At 42.8% G+C, this 24,949-nt stretch overlaps 3 protein-coding genes across 4 annotated transcripts in view; 1 reads left to right on the top strand and 2 right to left on the bottom strand.

The window, feature by feature from the left end:
• The window catches only part of LOC122611923 (potassium voltage-gated channel protein Shaw-like), a 35,920-nt gene extending 16,399 nt beyond the window's left edge, over positions 1 to 19,521 (top strand). The window contains exons 2-11 of one of the 2 annotated variants that reach the window (XM_043785342.1): positions 7,326 to 7,475; positions 10,340 to 10,472; positions 10,540 to 10,719; positions 10,788 to 11,294; positions 11,410 to 11,706; positions 11,923 to 12,132; positions 12,200 to 12,455; positions 14,118 to 14,438; positions 17,694 to 17,798; positions 18,872 to 19,521. In XM_043785342.1, the coding sequence (XP_043641277.1) occupies positions 7,326 to 7,475; positions 10,340 to 10,472; positions 10,540 to 10,719; positions 10,788 to 11,294; positions 11,410 to 11,706; positions 11,923 to 12,132; positions 12,200 to 12,455; positions 14,118 to 14,438; positions 17,694 to 17,798; positions 18,872 to 19,521 (2,809 nt within the window). The remainder of the gene's footprint in view (positions 1 to 7,325; positions 7,476 to 10,339; positions 10,473 to 10,539; positions 10,720 to 10,787; positions 11,295 to 11,409; positions 11,707 to 11,922; positions 12,133 to 12,199; positions 12,456 to 14,117; positions 14,439 to 17,693; positions 17,799 to 18,871) is intronic. The other variant, XM_043785343.1, reaches the window with a different exon arrangement.
• On the bottom strand, positions 1,002 to 4,926 carry LOC122611925 (aldehyde dehydrogenase, mitochondrial-like). The gene is made up of 4 exons (XM_043785345.1): positions 4,443 to 4,926; positions 2,835 to 2,983; positions 2,667 to 2,763; positions 1,002 to 2,552 (listed from the first exon to the last, which is right to left on the bottom strand). Exons 1-4 carry the CDS (start codon positions 4,563 to 4,565, stop codon positions 1,359 to 1,361), a joined length of 1,563 nt encoding a protein of 520 aa, XP_043641280.1. The 5' UTR covers positions 4,566 to 4,926; the 3' UTR covers positions 1,002 to 1,358.
• Positions 19,522 to 24,032: 4,511 nt separating the features above from the next.
• On the bottom strand, positions 24,033 to 24,854 carry LOC122626395. The gene has a single exon (XM_043806641.1). It carries the CDS (start codon positions 24,755 to 24,757, stop codon positions 24,146 to 24,148), a length of 612 nt encoding a protein of 203 aa, XP_043662576.1. The 5' UTR covers positions 24,758 to 24,854; the 3' UTR covers positions 24,033 to 24,145.
• Between the last annotated feature and the right edge of the window lie 95 nt (positions 24,855 to 24,949).

Raw genomic sequence — 24,949 nt, 5'->3', positions numbered from 1 at the left:
TAATTTTTAAAATCTAACTGGGACCAGTTAGATATACACAGCTGGCTTTATAACTGAAAAGAAATTCCACCGAGTTATAAATAATAATAATAATACAGTAAATAAACTGTTGGTATTGGCAAAATCTTATTATGAAATAAAGCTATTTTATAAAGCAATTATGTAGTTATTGTTAATTAGTATAGAGTGGTTTTTATCCAAAATGTGTTAATTATTATAAACTGAGATTAAAGTGATTTAAAGCTAATTTGCCAACACCGACAGCTGCTGATAAGGTCAGAGCGAGATGGCTACCGAATAATCTCTTCAATAGGGAAGCCAGAAAGGGAAGGAGTATTAAAAACTATAACTAAAAGTACTTAAATAAAATTGCATTTGCATGTGGAGATGTGGGTGGGTGGGGATATTATAATAGTGTTTATCTCGTTGGGATACTCTGTATTACGTATTGGAGCTATAGATACATTTGAATAAAGTATTTGGCAGACCTCCACGGTATAAATTATCATACGATTTCGCTTAAAATAAAAATATTCCAGAACTTTGTTTTGCGTTTGGAATGACTTGCAATTTGTTATAATTTCAAGACGAGAGGAAACGAATTTGAAACCATGTGAAATATAAACATCTAAAATCTTATCAGGCTAATCAATCAATGAGCTTTAGAATTGGTATTCACAATTATGTTATATAATTTATAAAGCAGAATGCTGTTAACGAGCAATTCAATTATAAATAATGTATTATTATTTAATTTGGTATAGTACTATGAATGAAGGGCCTTTATTTGCGCAAAAGTTATTGAATTAAGTAATGCATTAGTGAAATGTCCGAAATCGTGTGATTTTATACATCGTTACTGTGATTTTTATTATGCGGCTGGCTGTTTCACTTCATTATTTAGCTGACTGCTGAGCATTTTATCCCTTCCCCTTGAGCAGTCGCATAATAAAATGGCTTTGGCATACTTTTCGGCTGTCAGCCGTATTACAAGCACAAAATTGATGAGCGAAAAGAGGACGAAATTTATTTCAACATAATTCATTAAATGCGATTTAGGCCAATTTGTCAAAATCTTTCGAAATTTATTTCACTCGTAAATTGAAAGATCAGCGTTGGATGTCCAGAGAATCACGCATACGCATCGTTGGCCCAAAACAGGCGAACGAAACCAATCACAGCCGGAAAACTAATTCAATACAATGAACCCCTCTGCATCGTCCGAAAAACACATGCATCTGAAATGGAGGCTGAGTAAACATTTGCTCCCGGTTCCATTCCCATCGATTTTCCCACCGAAGGGGCCAATTACCATCGCCGAATCGGCCGAATAAACTATAATGGCTGTCTGGTCCTTCTTAGGAGTTCTTCTGGGCCACCTTGACGATGACGCTCTTGACCTCCGTGTAGTTGGACAGAGCGTACTCTCCGTTCTCACGTCCATGGCCGGACATTTTGTAGCCACCGAATGGAGCCTGGGCGGGGAGGACGTTGTAGGTGTTCACCCACACCATACCGGCACGCAGGCCACCCACAATGTAGTTGGCCTTGTCCAGATCCTTGGTGAAGACGGCGGCGGCCAATCCGTACTCGGAGTTGTTGGCCCGCTCGATGACCTCATCCAGCTTCTTGAAGCGGATCAGCTGCTGGACCGGTCCAAAGATCTCCTCCCTGGCAATGGTCATGTCATCCTGGACATCGGCAAACACCGTGGGCTGGATGAAGTAGCCGGGCAGATCATCTTGGCGACTGCCACCGGCGACCAACTTGGCGCCCTGCTTCTTGCCTGTTTTGATCATTCCGAGGATCTTCTCCATCTGCTCCTCGTTCACCTGAGGACCCTGCTCAGTGTTCTGATCGAAGGGATTGCCCACGGTGCGCTTCTTAGCCCGCTCCGCACTGCGCTCCACAAACTCATCGTAGATCTTGTCCTCCACGAAGGTACGAGATCCCGCACAGCAGCACTGGCCCATGTTAAAGAACAGGCCAAAGTGGGCCGTCTCGACGGCGTAGTCCAGATCGGTGTCAGCCAGAATAATGTTGGGCGACTTGCCTCCCAACTCCAGTGTCACGCGCTTCAGGTTGGTATTTCCGGATGCGAGCTGGATAAGCTTGCCCACATCGGTGGAACCGGTGAAGGCCACCTTATCCACATCGCAGTGGTTAGCCAAGGCAGCGCCAGTACCTCCAAATCCGGGGACCACATTGACCACACCCTCCGGGAAGCCAGCCTCCTTCACCAACTGGGCAATGTACAGGGCAGTCAAGCTGGTCTGCTCGGCGGGCTTCAGCACAATGGTGTTGCCGGTGGCCAGAGCGGGACCCAGTTTCCAGGCCATCATCAGGATGGGGAAGTTCCAGGGAATGATCTGGCCGCACACGCCCACGGGCTCGTGGCGGGTGTAAGTGAAGAATTCTCCGTCCATGGGAATGGTCTGGCCATGGTTCTTGTCCGCCCATCCAGCGAAGTAGCGCAGGTTCTTGATGGAAAGCGGGAGATCCACGTTGTAGGACATGCTGTAGGGCTTGCCGTTGTCGAGGGTCTCCAGACTCTGAAATTGAATTGAAAATATAAGTATATATAAACTATATTAAATCTAATCTTCCAAAGATATCATTAAAGGCCTTGAATACTCATATCTGGCCATGTAGTCCTTGATACTTACGGCAAGATAAACCTGATCGCGCTCCATGAGATCAGCCAGGCGGTAGAGGAGGCGACCCCGCTCCGAGGCATCCATGCGACGCCATGGGGATCCCAATCTGGTAGTTGATTATGAAGTGCTCATTAGTACACACAATATATAATATTTATGACCGAATCTCACACTCACTTGAATGCATTGCGGGCAGCCTGGACGGCAAGATCGATATCGTCCTTATCACCACACTGGATTTCGGCGATGGCCTGCTCTGTGGTGGGGTTGATGGTTTCGAATGTTTTGGACGACTTGCTCTTGTGCCACTCGTTGTTGATGAACACCTGCAATAAATGGTTAACAACTTCATTTAGTGCCATATCACATCGGCAATCTGCTATATTGAATTCATTTGTATTTTACATCGTTTCGTGCATAATTCCTGAAAAACGAAATATATTATACCCAAAATCTGAAGATAGCCTCCTTTTTATACCCGTTACTCGTAGAGTAAAAGGGTATACTAGATTCGTTGAAAAGTATGTAACAGGCAGAAGGAAGCGTTTCCGACCATATAAAGTATATATATTCTTGATCAGGATCAATAGCCGAGTCGATCTGGCCATGTCCGTCTGTCCGTCCGTCTGTCCGTCTGTCCGTCTGTCCGTCTGTCCGTCCGTATGAACGTCGAGATCTCAGGAACTACAAAAGCTACAAAGTTGAGATTCAGCATGCCGACTCCAGAGACATAGACGCAGCGCAAGTTTGTCGATTCATGTTGCCACGCCCACTCTAACGGCCACAAACCGCCTAAAACTGCCACGCCCACACTTTTGAAAAATGTTTCGATATTTTTTCATTTTTGTGTTAGTCTCCTTAATTTCTATCGGTTTGCCAAAAAAATATTTGCCACGCGCACAAACCGCCAAAAGCTGCCACACACACACTTTTGAAAAATGTTTTGATATTTTTTCATTTTTGTATTAGTCTTGTAAAATTCTATCGATTTGCCAAAAAACTTTTTTTCACGCCCACTTTAACGCCCACAAACCGCAAAAACTGTGAGTGTTGTGTGTCCTGCGCACTTTCACCATCTGAGTAACGGGTATCAGATAGTCGGGGAACTCGACTATAGCGTTCTCTCTTGTTTTGCATTCTTTTTACAGAAATTTTAACAACACGAAAAACACTTTTCTTTTTTATATATTATATTATTTGCTTTGTTAAAATTTTTAATATCGGCTTCCCATATTTAACTTTATAAATGTATAATTTTAAAATAATAATAAAAAAAATTTTATAATAAATACAGTTGTATAATAAAAAAAAACAAGCGAAAAAAATATAAATAGAATAGTGTTAATAATAGATCAAATTATATTAAATAATATATAAGATTGTTTTTTGTTAAGACATTAGATACATCAAAACGCAAAAACATGTGCCCGACCTTTTTCTTGGGTGTTCCCTTTCACCCTTCATTTCTTAGACCGTCTCGCTTCCACCCATACAAATTTTATGCATACAGAAAAGTACCTGCGGCCGATCGTTGCTTGCGCGTCACTCACCCTAAACTTTGTTGCACAGCAGACACCCGGGTGTTTTTGTGCAAGTAGCAAAAGACACCCGGGTGGCAAAACACCCGGGTGATTGTCTTTGCTGAAAATAGAGTGTCTACAAACACCCGGGTGCTGAAATACCCGGTGTTTACCGGGTGCACTTAGGGTGCCGGTGGCTTGCTGCAGTTCTCTGATTGTAGTGCTTTTCACTTTTCATTCTTTCTGGAGTTGGGTTAGGACTTACCCCTGTGTAGAGGATGTCGGGCTGAGTCTGCGGCTCCGGGAGGGAGGAGTAGTTCGCAACAGCTGCTGCGAAGTTCTTCGTTTGGGAGCGCAGCAGGGCACCGGTCTTCAAAACGCGCAGCATTTTGAACAGATCTTTTGGTACTTTTCCGGACTGAAGAGCGAGAGGGGGAGAGTATCGAAGAACGCAAAACTAGAACTGCGTCTTAATTGCTCAGCGGTCGTCGCGCAACTGAATCGGTTTCGTAGCTTTGCCGCTCGCGAAAACTACGTAGGACTACTTCAAGTCTAGAGGGGAAATCGCGCCACGCCGCCAGTGCTGTCACAAGAACATAGCCAGAAATAGCTAGCTGCAGTCCTATCTCTAAGATCTTCGCCTGATAGGAGCAGAATACTGAAGAATTTGGAAATTTAGACCGAAAAGTTATTTTGTTTTTTAATTTTTAATTTTTAAAACCTATGTGACCCAACTGTTTGAACTGATATACACAACTGTTTGAACTGATATACACAGCTGGCTTTATAACCGAAAATAAATTCCACCGAGTTATAAATAATAATAATAAAACAATTAATAAACTGTTGGTATTGGCAAAATCAATATTATTATGAAAACCAAAAGTACTTAAATAAAATTGCATTTGCATGTGGGGAGATGTGGGTGGGGTTATTATAATAGTGTTTATCTCGTTGCGATACTCTTTGGTACGTTTTGGAGCTATAGATACATTTGTATATAGTATTTGGCAGACCTCCACGGTATAAATTATCATACGATTTCGCTTAAAAGAAAAATATTCCAGAACTTTGTTTTGCGTTTGGAATGACTTGCAATTTGTTAGAATTTCAAGACGAAAGGAAACGAATTTGAAAGCATGTGAAATATAAACATCTAAAATCTTATCAGGCTAATCAATCAATGAGCTTTAGAATTGGTATTCACAAATATGTTATATAATTTATAAAGCAGAATGCTGTTAACTAGCAATTAAATTATAAATAATGTATTATTATTTAACTTGGTATAGTACTATGAATGAAGGGTCTTTATTTGCGCAAAAGTTATAGAATTAAGTAATGCATTAGTGAAATGTCCGAAATCGTAATAAAAATGGTTTTGGCATACTTTTCGGCTGTCAGCCGTATTACAAGCACAAAATTGATGAGCGAAAAGAGGACGAAATTTATTTCAACATAATTCATTAAATGCGATTTAGGCCAATTTGTCAAAATCTTTCGAAATTTATTTCACTCGTAAATTGAAAGCTCGGCGTTGGCTGTCACGAGAATCACGCATACGCATCGTTGGCCCAAAACAGGCGAACGAAACCAATCACAGCCGGAAAACTAATTCAATACAATGAACCCCTCTGCATCGTCCGAAAAACACATGCATCTGAAATGGAGGCTGAGTAAACATTTGCTCGACTCCCCGGCTCCCGGATCCCGGTTCCATTCCCATCGATTTTCCCACCGAAGGGGCCAATTACCATCGCCGAATCGGCCGAATAAACTTTAATGGCAATTGTTATGCGACGCAGCCGGTTATTGATGATTCTGCTGTCGCTGCGGTTGCTGTCCTCGGCTGCATGAAATATTTAATAACCGAGAGTAAACAGTTTGGCGTAAAAAATAAATTGCATTCGGCGGACAGCGCCGCTCAGGACACGCACTTAAATGCCATCATTGATGGCCGAGCATCGGGTGTGTGTGGGTTATAAATGCGAAAATGAAATTTACAACAATTTGCTGGAAATTACTTTCAATTGAATTTAATTACGCCTGGTGGGAGTCGATGTCGCTCCTTGTGCTTGCACAATTTTATGGATGATTACGCAAATTAAGTTTGGCTTGTGTCTGTGGTACTTTGGTAGTGTGTGATACCCGTGTGTAGAGCGAGGTGGGAATATAATTAACACGCGTAATATTGGTGTGTGTTTCCTGGGAAATGAAAGTGAACTGGCCACAGGGAAATGTACCAAGAACATTTTTTTGATTTCGAGTTATAAATGAGTAGGAATTAATCTTATTCCCAAACGAGAAGCTTAGCTTAAGCTTTTCCACTGTTTTCAAGCAAATACATTTAAGCTTTTCCACTGTTTTCAAAGAAATGGATATTAATTAAATACATTTCATTGCTGTGGCTTAAGAAAGGCAACTTAAGAAGGACATTTGATATACAAAACATAGGAATTTTAACTTAAGCCTATACAAAGCAGTTATTTACGCAGAATCAACAAAGTGAAGCACTAAAAGCGTTTGACCCACACCCAAGCATTGGAATATTCAAATCATAAGTAATAAATTGACTTTTGTTTGGTCAGCTAAAATCCAGAAACGTCAAACAGGATAAGGGGGAAATCCATCAATTTTGCGCTGTAATGATCTCTGTCAAAGGTCAAATCAAACAAAGGAAATCCTAGACCAAACTCTACGTGACCCACTTAGGACCATGGCCAGAACCAAACCAGAACCATAACCACAACCAACAACCCTAATGCTTTATGCTTTTGGCACACAATGTAAACGGGCGGAGAGGAAAAAAAGGGAAGATCCGCGTAGAGCCATGGAAAATATAAGCGAAATGTATGCAAATGGCTTATGGCTGGACTTTGCTTACACTTTGCTTACACTTCACCCTTTCCCTTCCTTTCCCTTCCTTTCCCTTCCCTCGGCAGTGCCCCACCTTTTTTTATCGCTAACTTTTTGAGGGAATCAGGTTTTATGGCTCGATATAATGGCAACAGAAGGGTCAAGCGGTCGCTGGATAGTTATGGCATGAGTAATTTGTTAAGTTATTAACCCGTAAGCTGGGAGGGTGTAATCACATGAACGCAAACTTATCAGATAATTTGGTAAACAGCAATTATGGCTTTTATTGCAGATATGAAACCTACAAGGCAACGCTCAAGAAAATCCCCGCAACACGTCTATCCCGACTGACCGAAGCCCTGGCCAACTACGATCCGGTGCTCAATGAATACTTTTTCGATCGCCACCCCGGGGTCTTCACCCAAATCCTCAACTATTACAGGTGAGTGTCCAAGTGCTGAGACGGTCTAATTAGGCAGCTTTTAGCTCGTTCCGACGTGCAGTGACTGTGAATGTGAATGTGGACAGGGCAGACTTGAGCATGGTAATTACCCCATTTAGTTCAGTCGCATGGGACAGTCTCCATCCTGGGAAAACTTCTAACTAAGCTGCTCTTGAGCAGCTACCTTTGGCATTTCAATTTTTGCTCTGCTCGGCAATAATTGGCCTGATTAATGGGAAAGCATATCAGGCGAGAGTCAGTTATCGTTATAGATGGCTTGATGAATAAACAAACTAATATTTTAATTGTTTTCGTCGCAGCAAAGCAAACTTGCCTCGGCCATTAATCTAAAGTTTTTCAGCTGCAAAGTTTATCCAGCGTTTTTCGGGGTCATTAGCGAGCTCATTTATCTTTGCCGTGAGCTGAGCTGAACTGAGTTGAGTTGAGCTGAGTTGAGGTGTTGTCCGTTGGCCCGTTGCGATGACTTAAGTTGTTTAAAATTAATGAAAGTTTGTTTCGCTCATCACACACCCATCCGCACCTGAAGCTGCATCTGCAGAATGAGTTGTTTTCGCATAAAACAACGCTGTCAGCAAGCCATGGTCTTTCATCTCCATTGATTGGGCAGGAACGTTCGTTACCCCATTTTTCCGAACACCCATGGCTCGAGGGGCTTTGGCCAAACAGTTTTCCAACTCAATTAACCAGGCACCGACGGCCAGGAAAATGGTGTCAAAGAAGGGCAGCAGAAGGAAAAACACTGCAACATCCTGCGTTGATTGGAAATGAAACTGAGTCCCTCCAGGGGGTGTGGTTACAGCTAGGGGTCCTTCGGAAAGAACCCACCCTCCTTGGGGTATATATGTATAATCAAATTATGCACGCACCAAATGCTCCAGACACTTTGTATGAAATAATTTTATATAGATAAGCTGTATAGATAAGCTGTAGACAAAGAAAAAATGCAGTAAACAAAGCAAAATGCGGGTTGAAATTGTTATGTCATTGGTTACGTAATGAAAAAATTCCTTAAAGGAAAAATCGTATTTTTTTTTATGGTTTTTTAAATTTTAATAATTCATTTCTAATAATATACATTTATTTGAATTTTGCTTAGGGACTTATGTAATTTCTTTGGAATTATTAGTTTGTGTGTAAAAATGTTTGAAAAATAAGCCTTTTTCGTAAATTTTCCATATCTACAGTCGATTCCCCATGCAGTTAACCAATCGACTTAATTATTTATGCGCATTTAAACGCGGAGACTCTTTTTTCGCCTGATCGGCTCACGAGCTCGTTGAGGTCAGCTATAAATATTGATTGCACCGGTTGCACGCTGCGTATGCGTAATATTTGTTATGCGCACTTGATAAAGGAAAACGGCGAAGAAATGCACAGGTGGAGGATTAACAGAGAATGGGAGTGATTTCAGCGAAACGTAATTTGAGGACGTGAAAAATAAATAAATGGCGGGAAAGCGGCATAAAAAGTTGACCGAATTGCGGGCCTTATGGGGAAAACCAATTACCAATCCACGTGGTCGTACGTGAAGGGATCTATCGAAAAGCCATGACAATGACTGCAGCGCGATTAAAAAGATTAAAGGTGGGGAGGGAGCCAGAAAATGGGTATGGATGCGAATATGAAATACCGCTCACTTCGACTCGGTTATTGATTAATACTTTACAAGGCTTTAAAATTCAGGTTGTCAGCCATTTGGGACCTATTGTCCGAAACGGAACTAGCTCAGGATCGATAAATAAAATCCGCGATTATAAAGTCCAGCGACATGAGGGTAGCATAGCCAAGTATTCTCTTATTTTCCTTTACTTAATAATATTTTTGTTGAGGAATTCATGGTGGAAAATTATTTTAAGCAGCAGAAAAGCTCGGTCAGCACAAGAGATGAAAAAGTTGCACCAAATATGTTGGGAACCATGACGGAAAAAGGATTGTCAGGATGGCCGCACGTGTGTGTGTGAGTATGTGTGTGTGAGGGGGTGGTATGGGTGGTAAGTGAAGATATCATCCAAAAATAAAACCAGGCAAGGACTCGCCCCCGCACGCGGCGACTGTCCGGCAGCTGATATGGCATTACAAGTTGGCCAACAACTGTGGACAAGGACGATTCCTCCCCATATTTTTTTAAAAACTCCCTCGCAGCCATTTACTGCAATTTGAGCACACACTTACATACACACACACACCCACACACACACAGGCACACGTAGGGCAGTGAAAGCATCACAAATTGTTGTTGGCCAAGAGAGAATGGAACAATGGCCAAGGCAGCATTATGAATATGCCAACTGTTGGAGAAGGGGGTCAAGAGGTGGTGTGTGTGGAATGGCCATGTCGGTTTCTTCTTTTTACCAGGTGCATGCAATGCATATCCACACATTTGCCACACATGCATATACAAGTGATATCCCTCTACGAGTACAAGCTACCATCTACCATCACAGACTTTCAGTTGCGCAATTTGCAGCCACATTTGCAGACGTGCCGTTTTGGCCATAATATTATTCGGTCTGATGTCTAATCCCTCTGCATGCTTGGCAAAGTCCATGAATTTGTTTTGACCGGTCGGGTCGAGAGAGTCGAAAATGGGAATCCTTGATGGAGAAAGCATTTAGTCAAAGGTTATTTATGCCATAATTGCTGTGTCTTAATGAGATTCTATGCAAACGAGGCATCTTCAGTTTGAATAATTTGAGAACGAAGACTTTTGCAGTTTGCGTACCACTTGCTGCTCAGTTTATTCAATTTATGATCCAGCTTCTTGACCAAAAATCTGTTACAAATAGGGAGTAGGTAAATATAACGCAAGCATGCTGTTTTAATTGAGTTATTTCTTGTTCTAGAACTGGAAAACTGCACTATCCAACCGACGTGTGTGGTCCGCTTTTCGAGGAGGAACTGGAGTTCTGGGGACTCGACTCAAATCAGGTAGAACCATGCTGTTGGTCAACATATAGCATACATCGCGATACGCAAGTAAGTACAAACACGATTCAATCCAGTGATTAAATCTTGAAATACTCGATTGGAAAATCTTCCCTAGAACACCTTAGCCATATTAGATAAGCTAGATATTGAAAATGAGAAGCCCACGGAGGAGCAGATAGCCCGTCTATTTGGCTTTGAGGAGGCACTGAGCAACGGCGAGCTTAACTGCTGGCAGCGTATAAAACCCAAGATCTGGGCCATGTTCGATGAGCCCTCCAGCTCCACGGGTGCCAAGGTGGGTCCTCATCCCAAATAATCCTCATCCCATTCACCAATCTAATTACTAATGATATTTGCTTACAGATCGTTGCTGGCATGTCGGTTTTCTTTATATTTGTTTCTGTGATATCATTCTGCCTGAAGACCCATCCCGGCTTTCGTGTCGATCTGCCCTCCGGTGCCCACGATGCCCACGGCCCAGGAGCGGGTGGTCCGCCCCACGGCCACGATCCCATGGGAGAGCCACCGCAGAGCACCCATCAGTACCATCAGCACAGCATCACGCCGCCCAGCGGCAGCATCGGACCCACCTTTCGTGTCACGAACTACACGAGCTACAGCAGCGGCAACTTTACCGCTCCGGGCCAGGCCACGCCCATCGCCACCATCAAGGGCGGCCAGCGGCAGCGACTGAAACGGAATATCAACGGCAGCACCCTGAACGAGTTCATCGAGGAGAAGATATTGGGCCACAATGGGCGGAGAAAACACGGCTGGATTGAGACCTATGGTCAGCCGCACGAGGCCTTCTTCTACGTGGAGCTGGTCTGCAACGTCTGGTTCTTCATCGAGGTCATCATCAGGCTGATTGTGAGTGAACGCCAAAACAAGATTGTAGTTTTTCCAGTACAATTTACTTACTTGGAAACTGTAAGACTGGAATTTCCTAATGGAAGATACTAAAAAATATTTATATCTGCTTCAGGTCTCGCCTAATTTGTGGCAGTTCATCAAATCTCCGGTGAATATCATTGATTTCACGGCCACTCTGAGCTTTTACACGGACGTAATGCAGCGCATGGGTGAATATACGGGTCTCCTGGAGGCCTTCTCCATCGTCAGGATTATGCGGCTGTTCAAGCTGACCCGTCACTCGCCGGGCCTGAGAATCCTCATCCACACGTTCAAGGCTTCGGCCAAGGAGCTGACTCTGCTGGTATTCTTCCTCGTCCTGGGCATTGTGTTCTTCGCCAGTTTGGCCTACTATGCGGAGAAGTTGCAGGTGAGGTTTAATTAAATTCTTATTATTACCTAAGGAAGTGGGAAGTAGTTCAATCACTCAATCTTGAAATTAATAATATATGCATTCTAATAAAACAGCAGCTTCCCACAAGCTAATAAATAACAAGGAAAATGTAAAGGTTTTCTTTGTTAATAATTGATTTTTGGCACTACAAAGTGGTGGCTACAATAAGAAGTATGATATATATCGCTTCAGGACAATCCGGACAACCAGTTCAAGAGCATACCTCTGGGGCTGTGGTGGGCCATTGTGACCATGACCACCGTGGGCTATGGCGATGTGGCGCCCAAGACCTATCCGGGCATGTTCGTGGGCGCCCTCTGTGCGCTGGCCGGTGTGCTGACCATCGCCCTGCCCGTGCCCGTCATCGTTAGCAACTTCTCCATGTTCTACTCCCACACACAGGTTTGCTAGCCTCCAGCCAGCGGGTTGCCTCTATTTACTAACTTGGCTTTGCCTCCCCATTTTCCAGGCTCGCTCCAAGCTGCCCAAGAAGCGACGACGTGTCCTGCCCGTAGAGCAGCCGCGCCGCAAGAGGGAGCCAACTGCTCCGCATCGCGGAAGGACGAACGCCATCAAGCAGACGCCGCCCACTGGACCGGGACTGGTGACCCACGGTGGCGTGGGTCCAGTGGGCGCCGGAGGGGCGGGACTCGGTGGCCATGCGGTGGGTCATCCTGCGGCAGGGGCGCCCATGTTCAAGGACGCGTTTGGCGGTGCCAAAATCGGTGAGTACTGCAACCTGCTTTTTCCATACCCGCTACTCGCCAAAACTGAAATGGTTAAAAATGTTAATTAATTAATTAATAAATATTATTACTACAATAAATATTATTACTACAACAAATTATTTTTACTACAACAAACAAATTTTGATTAATTATAAACGAATAAATTATTTTTGAAACATTAAATTGGTTATATCCAATAAAGAGTATTCTTTTTATTCTGAAAGAGAGACTCATTCCGTTTAAGTAATATATAATATAACTTAAAATAAGATTAATTGCGGCGAGTACAGGGTATCAATGCGGTCGGAGTTTTCGACTTTCCATCACTCTTCTTCCTCCTGCTGTCACTTTAAAATCGTATTCAATATAATTTTCTGTTTTGTTGCTTTTTCGGCCTGCAGATATTTAGAGCAGCCGCAGTGCTACACACACACACACACACGCCGCATACTCGTACATAACACAGATACTCACACACACACAAACAGGGATACCCGCTTCTGGTTTGCTTTTCCTCTCGCTGCTGGGGCCAGAATTAATTTCATTCAATTTCTTGTTTAATTATTTTATTATTTATGCACCCTTCACTGGGCGAGTCAGCTGTTATTTAGCATTTAGCATTTAGCATTCCCCGGGGCGCTGCCGACCCCCCCAAACTGCCCCCTCCCACGCCACTGGGGACTTTCATGTGGTAAATTTCCATTTTACTGATTATTCAAAAGCATTGAAGGCAGGACTTTCGCCACATGCGAGTGGCTTGGATGCTGCTGAGGCTGCTGAGGTTGCAGACCCCGGGGGCCGAAGGACTTAAGTGGATATATGCACTCGAGCGGGGACATGACTTCCCATTATCCTCAGCACCCAGCAGCTGCAATTGCACAGCAAATTTCGGACTCACCAAGGGTTATAAATTTAATGTCGTCGCATGAGGATTTATAATCGCTTCGGTTTTGCCTAATGCCCACAATGCCAGCTAGTGGATATTGGCCCGTTCTTGGTTAAGTTCATTATTGTTGACTTGAGATTATCCTCACTATTTATGGTCTTTGTAGGGACAAGCCTCCGGGGAAAATAGTAGCAAATACTAGTTAAACATTTTACTAAAGATGAACAAAAACATACTACATTGTATATACTTATACATGAGCTTAGCTTCCTGCTGAAAGATATCAAGACAAAAGTGAATAATTTGAGTATTTCAATCATCTTAACTTATCCATGCTGTTTCTAATTTTACACCGTGTCGCAGATTTCAACGAATTTTAAATGTATTTACGCTTGAACCTTTGTTTGAATTACAATTTTGTATAATTACTTTAATCTTGCTTAATAAATTGTGCCTTACGAGTATATACCCATTCGAAATGATTTTGCATTAATAAAAACCCTTTGTTTTTGGGGACTTTACGAAATTCTTTTGTGATTAAAATTATATTTTTGGCTGCCTCCAAGCCCTTTATTCGAAATTGATGTTGCTGCATATGGTTCTAAAACGAATTTATCCCTTTTTCCCTTTTTCGTTCCTTAATGTTTGTCAAATGTATTTGTAACTGTTACATTTTGTGTGTGTTGGTGTAACAACATGTAATCGAATGCGTGTGTTGTATATGTGTATCCGAATGCAAATGCATCCGTCCGCCGCGCCGGTCGGAAATCCAGGCACCGCGAACGTGAACGGCGTCAATGTCATTGGCCTGCATCCTGCGCACAGGACGACGACCACGACCACGATGGCGATGGCGATGAATGAGGCGGATCCGACGCCGCTGTCGGCGTTGACCTACCAAGTGCCTATGCTCCAGCCCACGCCCCCGCCCGCCCACAGTCACGGCCACGCCCATGGCCATGCCCACGCCCACGGCCTTGGGCCAGCGTCATCGGCGGCGATGACGTCATCGGCATCGCTTACGGGCTCAGCTGCCTCAGCAGCCGTTGCCACAGCCGCCGCAGCCGCCCCCGCCGGTCCCTCGTTCATCAGTTGTAAGTGTTGTCCCGTCTTGTGCCCCTCTGTCTATCCGTCTATCTGTCTATCTGTACATCCCCCTACTTTCTACCTTCTACTTTCTCCACCCACCGCCCCTTCTTTGTCTTGGCATGCTGCACGTGCACAAATGTTTGTTAACCATTTGCAGAAAATCTCCTTATACGCCTGTGAAAGCACTGAGAAAAATATGCACCAGTATTTATTTTATCTCTACTGTTTATCTCTACTTAAGTCCATTAATATGTAAAAATACAACAAATATTTCGTAATGCAGATGGAATGTATATTTTCTCAAAAGCACTTCATCAACAGAGCTACTAAAATATTTCTTTTTGATATCATTTTAAGTAACTTTAATTTTAATAAGACACTGTGAATAAATGGTTAATAAAGGCAGACTTTATTATTATTTAAGCAATTCAATTGAATAATATCTTCGAAATAAAACCCTCGGTGTACTTTTCTTTTATAGTCCGTGTAGGATGTTCTTATGGCTCTGCAACAATTAGTCCTTTGGATGGGGAATCATCTGCTTGATGTCATTGCCCCTCAGCTTGTTCAAATTTATCGCATGCTATAAATTTCACCCGAATGCTATAACTTTGTCACTGCGAGAGTCAGTCAATAAAAGAGGTGGCAACAAACACAAAACGGGCAAAGGAACAACTTTTTTATGTTTATTTGCATATTAAAAGCTTTTCGCAAATTCTTTTTATATTCGGCATTTAACTTTAATTACAGTTTTATTATGCTAGGCGAAAATCCTTTTTATGTCATATTTCAAAAAGGCCAAACCGGCGCAAACACTCTATATGCTATCGCCCACACTGAAAGGCACTCGAACATATATAGAAATAAAGTTCATTTATCGTCAAACAAATTGAAAAACTTTTTCCATTTGCTCGCCAGTCCGCCAAAGTGCTGGAAAATAGCCCCCGACTCATAAACGTAAAAAATTGAATAAAAAGTGTAAAAATATGAGAAGTAAAAAACCTGTCGAAAAATGAAAATGTATAATGAAAGGAACCGGTTCAAGAAAATTCCAGCATGATGTGCATTTTAATTAAAGCCACAAGAGCTCAAGTGTGCAAGCTCAAATCTCGACTTTTCTTTTTTCCTTTGTCCAGGAAAAATAAGGACCCACTCAAATGGGAAAACGGAAGGCAGTTGGGGCTCTCAAGGCGATTAATTTCTTCAGCCAGTTGTGAGGTTGTGCAAAGAGAAAGAATAAAGAATTTTAGTCCAAAAGTTGAAAGTTGCTTAGTTGAACTTACTCGGATGTTGAGAACGCAGGACAAAAGGGCAGGGGTTTTCCGCAGAAAGTGTTAAAAGAAAAAGGAACCATAAATGCTAATTCGAAAAGGAGATGAAAGTTTTAAGTTGTAGTTATACATGGAAAGGGTCAGAAGTCAAACTTTAATATGATGGGCATTTGATTGCTCTACACTAGAAACTTTACTGCTTCAATTTCATTGACTAATTACATTTAATTAAATAAATAAATTAAATATTAAATTATATTCGTAGTAAGCCATTCTCAGAAGTAAGAAGGCTCTACTATATATTAAATTTGAATTAAATAAATACTATTAAATTATATTCGTAGTAAGACATTCTCAGAAGTAAGAAGGCTTCACTATATATTACATTTTAATTAAATAAATACTATTAAATTATATTCGTAGTAAGACATTTTCACAAGTAAAAAGGCTTTACTATATATTAATTTTTAAAGATATATAAATACAGCTTTTAATATAACAATACCTCTATATATTAACTATGGCCGAAGGAATTCGCACTCTATATATAGAACCTTTTAGTGTCAGTCAAAAAATGTTTTTAAGATGCTTATTTATTAATTGTTTTCTTTGTTGTTTTGCGGCTGCTGTTTTGCTGTTGTAGGGCAGTTCACACGTAGCGAGACATTTTATAAGCCGCTTGGAAAAGCAGCTGGCCCCATTTTTCCGCTAAAAAAAGGAGGCAATGAGAAAAAGAGTTGCACACTTTGGCACGTTCCGAGTTCCGGGGCAAATGAAATTTCTCAGTTGGCCGGAAATGCAGAAGCGGTGACATTTGACACGGCTCCTGTTTACCTCCCTAAGCTGCTTTGCATTATGCCGAGGTGCGGAAACTCGAGGGGGCAATGCATTTGCTACCCGCTTTCGGATGCAAATTGCAGGGCACAAAAATAGCAACTAAATCATTAGCAGGCCAAGTGGTGCTCCTACTTCTGCGCTCCTCTAGTGGTCATTTACCAGAAACACACCCGTGTTCTGTACAGAAGGAGTACAGAAGGAGCTTGAGCAATTTATGGCCACAGTGGGTGAGTGGCCAGGAGTGAATGCCAGCGGCCAGGAATTGGCCAGGAATTTCAATTAAGGCAGACCCACTCACCTGAAGGCATCTGTGTCTGCGAAAAAATCCCAACCCATTCCTCAACGAGCCTCACTTGCTGAAAATTCATTTTGTTCCTCGCACCGACAAGTGCCATGGGAGTACGGGCAAATTAATTTTAATATTTAAATTTGTTGCACCAGCTCAAATACAAAGTGCAAGAGTAAACCAATTTCCACGGTAACAACTTCTCAACGACTGTCAATTATGGTTAAAAGTTGGTCTGAAGAGACGCTCCTTTGAAGGATTTTCTATTGGTTCACTTAATGGTGTTGCTTTTGAAAAGGTATATGTACGGAATGTCTTAATTTTCTTTAACCAATTCTGCGATTCGTTGTATTTCTTGCCCGATAAATGTATTTATTTGATTGCCTGTGCCTTGTAAATTGTCTTCAAGCAAATGTATTTAAATTTATTTTACTTCAAAACTCTGTTTGCATAAAGTTGATTGAATTTTCTTTTCTTGCCATTATGGATAGTTAAAAGTTGTCAAGTGCCTGTTGCTGGAAATGCGCAAGTTGTATATTTTACGCGAGTGTATTTATCTATAGATATATTAAAAATGATTTCACAACTTTTCACTTTTTTCTTGCGCCGCCTTGCCGCCAACTTTTTTATTCGAAATTTTTAGCTGCGTGTGGTTTTTAAAGTTTTGTAAACCAAGCTACCAACATCTTGGGTTTTCCATTTCCTTCTTCGCCATTTTTCCTTGCTTTCGTGTTTGTTTTCTTTTTTCGGTTCTCGGTTGTTTTTGGGGAAAACTTTGGCCCTGGCTCGGCCACCGTTACATTGTTTGCTCCGACGGCACTAACGCATTTTCCCGGCTTTTCCGGCCGCCTCCTCTGACTTTGCAGCGGACTACTTGAGCGTGCCGGCGGTGCAGAGCCTCCAGCCGCGGGCGGCGACGACTGGCCACGACTTCATGCTGCCGCTCCAGCCAAAACTTCTGGGCCCCCTGGGTGAGTTGATGATGGGATTCCTCCTCGCCTCCGCGCCTCCTCACCATCTCGTCCTGCCATCAGTTCTCCGCCTTCAGTGGGGTTTTCCCCCCATCCCCGAGCACGTTAGTTGAAAGTTTTGCGGACAGATAATTGCTGGGCGGGGGCAGCGGAGGCGATGGTGGATGGTGGTTGGTGGTTGGAGGCGGAAAAGGTGATACCAGCGCAGTTGAACCCACTTGTAACCACACACATAGTTTGAGAGCCATTGTATGGCCAGGACAATGGTGCTTGTCAGGTCGAGGGCAGGGTGTCACCGGAAAGTTTTCACATCCTTGCAAAGCCACTGCACCCAGAAGTACGCAGAGCTTGGGATCGGCGAATATTCTGTAATCTGTTTAATTAATTTTAGTAACAAGCACTTACTGGGCTTTTTTAAATTTGATTAACTGTCCAACTTTTCAGTCCCACAATTTAGCTTAAAACGGAATCTGTGTTTTAGGTTGAGGAGCTTAGGACAAAGAAAAAAAAAGAAAAGAAACAAATATTTGTTGCTTGCAATGTTTGCAAATTAAAGTTTGCAAATCCTCTTAAATTTTGACATCAAAAATATTTTAAACCTATTTTATTCGTTGTTACTTTATTTCTCCCTAAAACTAACGATATTAAAATAGGGCTTAGCTATAGTGCAGTGTTGATTAGACTGCAAAGCTGCATTAGCAGTCCCACAAATACTCCATACGACAATCAGCTTATTTTTCCATTTAATTAATTGGATTTTACGAAACATCCACACAGCGCCCATGGATGCACATTTTCATTTGAGAGCAGGGTACCGCGTGCTTCTACTCCCGCATCTTTCCCAGTCGCAAGAGCCCAGGACATTGGGAAGCGGAAGTGATGGGGGACGCGAAGTGCTGGCTCATTCACTTGAATGAGGAGTCCTCACAGATGCCTGCACAATGTGGAGGCGATAAACCAATCGGCGACATGTCCTCGAATGCACTTCCGCTTCCGTGTCCGCATCCTGCAGATACTTTGCAGTGTTTGAAGTGTTTATAGTTGCCATCTCTTCTGCTTTCTCCACTCGACAGAACGCAAGGATCAGCATCCGCTGCAGCTGACTGCCCACAATTTGGCCTCGGACACGCACCAGCTGATGTACTCGGGCCACGCCCACTCGCAGCACAAGGTGGGCGGCGGGGCAGCGGTGCTGAATGTGCCGCCCACGCTGAGCATGACGCACACCCAGATGCCACCCGGCATCGCCAGCATGGGCCAGCGGACTCCCAATCTGAGTTTCCGGGCCGCTCACGGGGCCTCGTCCCAGGTGGCCACTCTGCAGCAGCCCATTCCACACGCCCACGCCTCCCACGCCTGCCACGCCGCCACGAACTGCAACATCAAGATTTCGGTTGCCTCCGCCGCCGGTCTCTCGGCGGGATGTCCGGATGAGTTTCGGACTCCCAAGGTGACGCTGCTGGACGATCTCAGCGACGATGTCAACTCCTCGACGGACGACTGCGGGGACTGTTGTCTGGTGGACGACAGCGATACCTACGAGGGCACCACCATCAACAATGGTCCGAGTGGCCAGGAGAACGGCACGGAAGTCATTGGACTGGACGACGGTCTTCTCGATAACGATGTGGAGGATGACGAGGAGGAGGACGGCGAGGGCAGCGGCGTGGGAGGAGACAGCGGCGATAGTCTCGGCGGGATTTACATTGGTCCCAGGCATTGATTGCCGGACATTGGATGGGATTTTCGCAACTAAAACGGACTCACCAACTTCTGACAGTACTGCCTAAAACAGCTCCAAAACTGCGGTAAAAGTAAGGAAGAGGATTTAAGTTGGACAATTTGAAGAGTATGTGTAGTGTGTGTGAATGGTTTAATGCAGTGTGGTATCGTAAAGGCTGAATGCAACTTTATCTGCCTAAAACGGAACGCAAATTCTTAGGAACTTTAAAGCCAAGGTCAATCATACCAAAGCCCTTGCCCAACTTCATTGCCATTGGTCACTCAAACTATTACTTTAATTAATTTCAGCTATTGCAGTTATTCCAAAGTTCTTTATTTCTATAATAATAATAATGAATGATTTAACTTCATGTGTCATAGAAATTAAGAATAGCTTAGTTAGCTATGTGTTTTCCAACGTCCACTCAAGAAGAACTATTAAAGAGATTTTAATGCCTTTAAATTCGTAGCGTAGAAAGAGTTTTAAATGCTCATTTCAGAGTTTACAAAGCGAAGATTGTGCGGAAATAAGTATAATAGGTTCTCAGATCACTGCCTGTACATGTGTAAACTTTTCTAATTTAATTCAACGCCACTGAGATAATTATGCATTAATTTTAAGCTGGACGCATACACTCTGCAACCATTTATCAGCACTTTTAATCAATCTTTGCCCTCTACTCACGCCATGCTACAAACAACATTCCTTGTCCGGCCAAGACAAACATCCGTAACATTTGTATCAGTGTCCTTATAACTGTCATGTTGACAACTGTCATTGGCAGCGTGCATGTAGGATTGTCTGCGTGCGTGTGTGTGTGTGCGTGCGTGTGTGTGCAGCTGGGCACGTCCTGGCAAGGTCCTGCAAACAAAGGAGTAGTGAGTCTGCAAATGGACGGGGGTCAGCAGAGGAGCTGCCCGCATACAAGGCAAACATATTGTCCACATAAATGCGACCACTTGTGTGCAGCCAGTCAGAGATAGAGCACCACCCCACCCATTTTCCACTTTCCACTTTCCATTTCCCAAGCACTCCCACTTTCCTGTCCCGTCAAGGTGTTTATTGTGCAAATCTTGGGGCAAAAATTGCATGGCCAACTATAAATTCGCACACTTGACTCTCACGCTCCGTTTGCCGGATCAGAACCTGAATCATGGCCAAAAGTGTCAGCGGGCTTGTTTATCTGACACATTGACTGCCACCATTTCAATGAACTGGCGGGCAAAAACTGTGTCGACAAGACGCACACAAAAGGCGACGGCAGCCGAAAACTAAAACGGCGACGACACTCGTGTCCTTGCTGTCCCCACTCATCCCATGCCATTCGAATCAGATCCTTAGAGCCACCCACTTCCACCCACCACGATGGCGGCTTGTGTGGTTGACCTTGTAAGTAGTTTTTTGGGGGTCGCTGTGTCAAGTTGTCGCTCTTCGACATTTAGTTCCATAAATGTTAATTGATTTATGCATGGAAGCTGAACAATGAAAAATGAAAAAGCCGAACGCAGGGAAGTGTAAATATTTGGGCATGACGGTCGAGAACTAACCAAATGAAAACGAAACTGAAACTGAACATAGGGAAAGACGACAGTAGCAAAACATATTTGACTTTAAATAAGGTTCAATGGTAATTTTTGGTCCAATACTTATAGTTTTTGATGTGCTAACAAAACGATTAACAAAATGACGAACAATTTTGATTCAGACTCTTATGTAAACCAAAGCTCGTTGTAAGTCTAGGTGGAAAATAGATGGAAATGTAGATTTAACTAGATATCATGCCCAAGCAATGAGGTGAGGGATGTGATTGCAATTAGTCAGTAAAGCCAAATCCGGTCTGAATGTGCGTCGTTCTAAATTCAATCTTTATTACTTAGCTAATCTCAGATAAAACGTTAAATAATTGCCTAATTGTTGTGTAAGGGTATTCCCGGATTCGGCTCGCCGATTACACCTTTTTTCTCATTAACATATGGATTCATTACTTTACATTGTATAAGAGAAATGTTGCTTTAAATACTGTTCAAGTTAGCAAAAAAAAACACATATTTTCTTATATTACGAAGCGAAAAGAGTATATAAATGTGTATTGTTATTTCGTAAACCACTTTTTAACTAAAGATTACATTTAAATACTTTAACATCATCTCAAATGAGAAAGGAAATGAGTCTTTTGATATAAAAGATGCGTTGAAATAAGATTGTTTCAATAGGAATATAGTTAGTTTAAAAAACACAAGTGAGATACTAAACTAATATTAAACTTTTGCCTAGCAAATAACTAAGTTTAGACCGGTCAATGCAGAAAATGCAGAAAGCAAAACATTGCATACAGAAAATGATTGAAGAAATAAATCCTTTTGAATGAAATCACCCACCATAGACAGGAAACAAGAACCCGGCTGAAAGTGAATTAAAAGAATTTTGAATGCATAATCTGTGTGTATATAGATAATCTGAAGAACAACCTAAATTTCATTAGTTAAATGTCGAGAGCAGTGAAGAAACATTTCTACAATATTTACTGTAAGTAAAAGTGTCAAGAACAACAAAAGAAGAAAACCAAAACTGTTTACAAGCAAAGCGAATTTTAAAATGTTAAAAAAATGAAATCCGGAAAAGTAAACGATAAATAAACAAAAAAAAAAATGTGGTGTGCAAAGAAAAAAACATTAAATTTTAACAAAAATACAAATTCTTTGAAAAAGCACTTGATATTTCAATGATTTCCACACAAAAACCCCATCATCATCACCATCGCCACACGTTTTGCAGCCAAACCAAAACACGTACCGCATTTTATGCTAATCAAACCGGGACGAGAGGAAAATTCAATTTTGCCACCGCCCAAACATAAGCCACGGACAGGATTTTTAATTTAAAAGGGTCCCTCCATACATACGCAATCCCAGACCAAAATGCGAATCCAACTCTGACTCCCACTAACATTTCATTTGGCTGGGCCATAAACAGAGGATCAGCTTCGAGGCCGCCCTCATAAGGCCATTTAGGTTGAAATTTATGCCTGCCACCTCTGCACTAAAATGGGCCAAAAAACACGGCCAAAAAATACCAGCGCGCCCTTAGAAATGGGCAACTGCAAGTGATGGCGTCTAATATAGACACTTAACCACTTACAACCAGGCCAACACACACACGCACACGATTTTGATACACGTACACGCAGTTGGCACATCAAAGCGCAAATCCATTAGGCCTTAAGCGGGAACCAGGTGCCGAACTATGCGGGCGGAGATCCAGTTTATGAAGGGAGTCTGTATGCTCTGCTGCATTGTTTGCAAGAGGTAAGCACCTCGAATAAGAGGCACTAGAAATAAACTAAGATTTTTGCATAATTTGAATTAGTTTCATTGGGTTTCTTAATATTTTATATTTTTCCGTACTGCACAGCGTATTATTTAGTTAGTTCATAAGCCAGAGAAGAGAAAGGGTATCATGCGAAATCCCACGCCTGGCATTGAAGCGGGCAAAGGAAATCACAAAACCAGCTACGTGAGTCCGCTGCAAAGGCGAGGAGCTTATCTGCAGCCCCGGAATCCCAGGTGTCCCAGGAGGAGTGTGCTGCTGTAGTACGGCAAGAAAAACAGACGGGATACAGGATACAGGAGAGTCGTTCATAAGCGTGGTAAGATTAATGAGCACCACCTGCCTGCAGACAAATTAGATGGCATAATTCAGCGTGACCCGCCCACGGAACATATTCCACGCGCGCTCATTCTTTCAGCCAGAATGGGGAATGGTGGCATGGCCTTCTTCTCATAGGTGTGGCGTAGATCCCCCCATCGTTAAGTGCTGGCAAATTTATGCAAAATAAATTATTTGCCAGTTTCAAACATGCAGGAACAACATGGGGAAGAAGAAAGTAAGCGAATGCCGAGTTAAAGCGAGGAAATGGTGCCGACCCATCTCCCGATGGAATCCAGCATAAGCTGCTGATTTATGCCTGACTTGATAAAATGTCGCATATCCGGTTCCGTCTTCTCTCAGTTCCCGGCAAAATGAAATACAATTTCTTTGCTGCTGCTCTGCAAGCGTCTGCTTACATTTCTGGGAAATGGCATAGACATTTGGGGTTGGGAGGCAGCGATAAAAGCCAGAAGAAGTAATCAAAGTTAGCATATGGCGTCTATTGCGGCCCACAAATGCACGGCAATCTCCGAATGTTGCCCTGATTGTCTGCAACTCGTCTGACACTCCCATTTTTATTCATTTTCAGCTGTCTTTGTTGTGTGTATTCGGGTGTGTTGCTCTTGTTGTGTGAGTGTTTCTTATTGCCACGCACTCAGCGAGGGGGTGTGGCCGATGGGGCGTATGAGCAATGCTTTTTTCGATGAATAATCGGAGCATCTTACTCGGTTTTTTTTCGGCACTGTCCCTGAACTTTTCATCAACAAAATGTTAGCATTACAAGTGTAATAACTTGAAAAGTAATGAATGCCATTTATTATTACGTTAAAAGAGGACTTGGTAGAGCAAAATTAATATTTTTAGAATTTTATTAAAATGGTTGCCAGAAAACATGATTGTTATAGGAAAGAATACAAAATTTACATTGTCAGCTACATAGCGAAAAGGATACAAACTGCTTTTGATGATTTCCAGATTAGTTACAGCTTTCATCATCCGATTCACAATATTTACGAGATGCCTTTCGGCAGTTGCGCACTTTCCCGGTTAATTGGCATATCTTCAGTGCCCGCCGCTTGCCCTTCGTGTTCATTTGCATGTAGCAGCGGAACATACGCCAGGATACGCCCATGGTGGTTCGCAGATTGCGGGAAAACTTCCTTATGTAGTACATGCCGTCGGTGGCCTCAAGGACATACCAGAGCACTGCGCCGCTCACCAGGCTGGTAATTAGTCCCGAAAGCCAATAGACATACGGCGAGGGTCGGCAGCTGCAGTGCATCAAATTGAGGATTTCCTTCGTCAGGCTGAACAGAAACCTTTCCAGGCCACACCAAATGATGATGGTGCCCACCTCGGCGAGGAGAATGCATGCCACAATCTCGACCAGGATGCGCCAGAAGCGGGTCATGTGCATAAATCGCCGCGGATAGATGCTGGTGTCCCACAGGAAACACAACGTGGCAGCCAGGAAGAGCCAGCTGGCCAAATCCGGAGCCGCCGAACAGCGATCCTGCGGCTGGGCGAAGAAGAAGTAGCAGCCCATCAGCTGGAAGAAGGCCGCCAGGCCCACAGCCAGGATTTCCATTTTTTTGTTATAAAAAATACTTGCCAAAAAAAGTAGTGTGTCAAATTTGTATGTTTCGGTGGAAAACTAGATAGTAAAAAGCAATATGAGTAATGAAATAAATACCTTACCTTAAAAATGAACTAATCAATATGCATTTATAGAACAGTACCATGTATTTCAATGGATAAGGACCATACTGCTTGTTTAAGT

Source organism: Drosophila teissieri, chromosome 2L (genome assembly GCF_016746235.2).
Source record: "Drosophila teissieri strain GT53w chromosome 2L, Prin_Dtei_1.1, whole genome shotgun sequence".
NCBI lineage: Eukaryota > Metazoa > Arthropoda > Insecta > Diptera > Drosophilidae > Drosophila > Drosophila teissieri.
This window is presented reverse-complemented; position numbering and strand designations above follow the sequence as displayed.

What these genes read in the sequence shown, in the direction of transcription:
- LOC122611925 (XM_043785345.1), bottom strand. Translation starts at nt 4,565, where the DNA reads ATGCTGCGCGTTTTGAAGACCGGTGCCCTGCTGCGCTCCCAAACGAAG. An exon ending in GCTGCCCGCAATGCATTCAA is followed by an intron (nt 2,764 to 2,834) that starts GTGAGTGTGAGA and finishes ATCAACTACCAG; the next exon opens with ATTGGGATCCCCATGGCGTC. An exon ending in GCGATCAGGTTTATCTTGCC is followed by an intron (nt 2,553 to 2,666) that starts GTAAGTATCAAG and finishes ATTCAATTTCAG; the next exon opens with AGTCTGGAGACCCTCGACAA.
- LOC122626395 (XM_043806641.1), bottom strand. Translation starts at nt 24,757, where the DNA reads ATGGAAATCCTGGCTGTGGGCCTGGCGGCCTTCTTCCAGCTGATGGGC.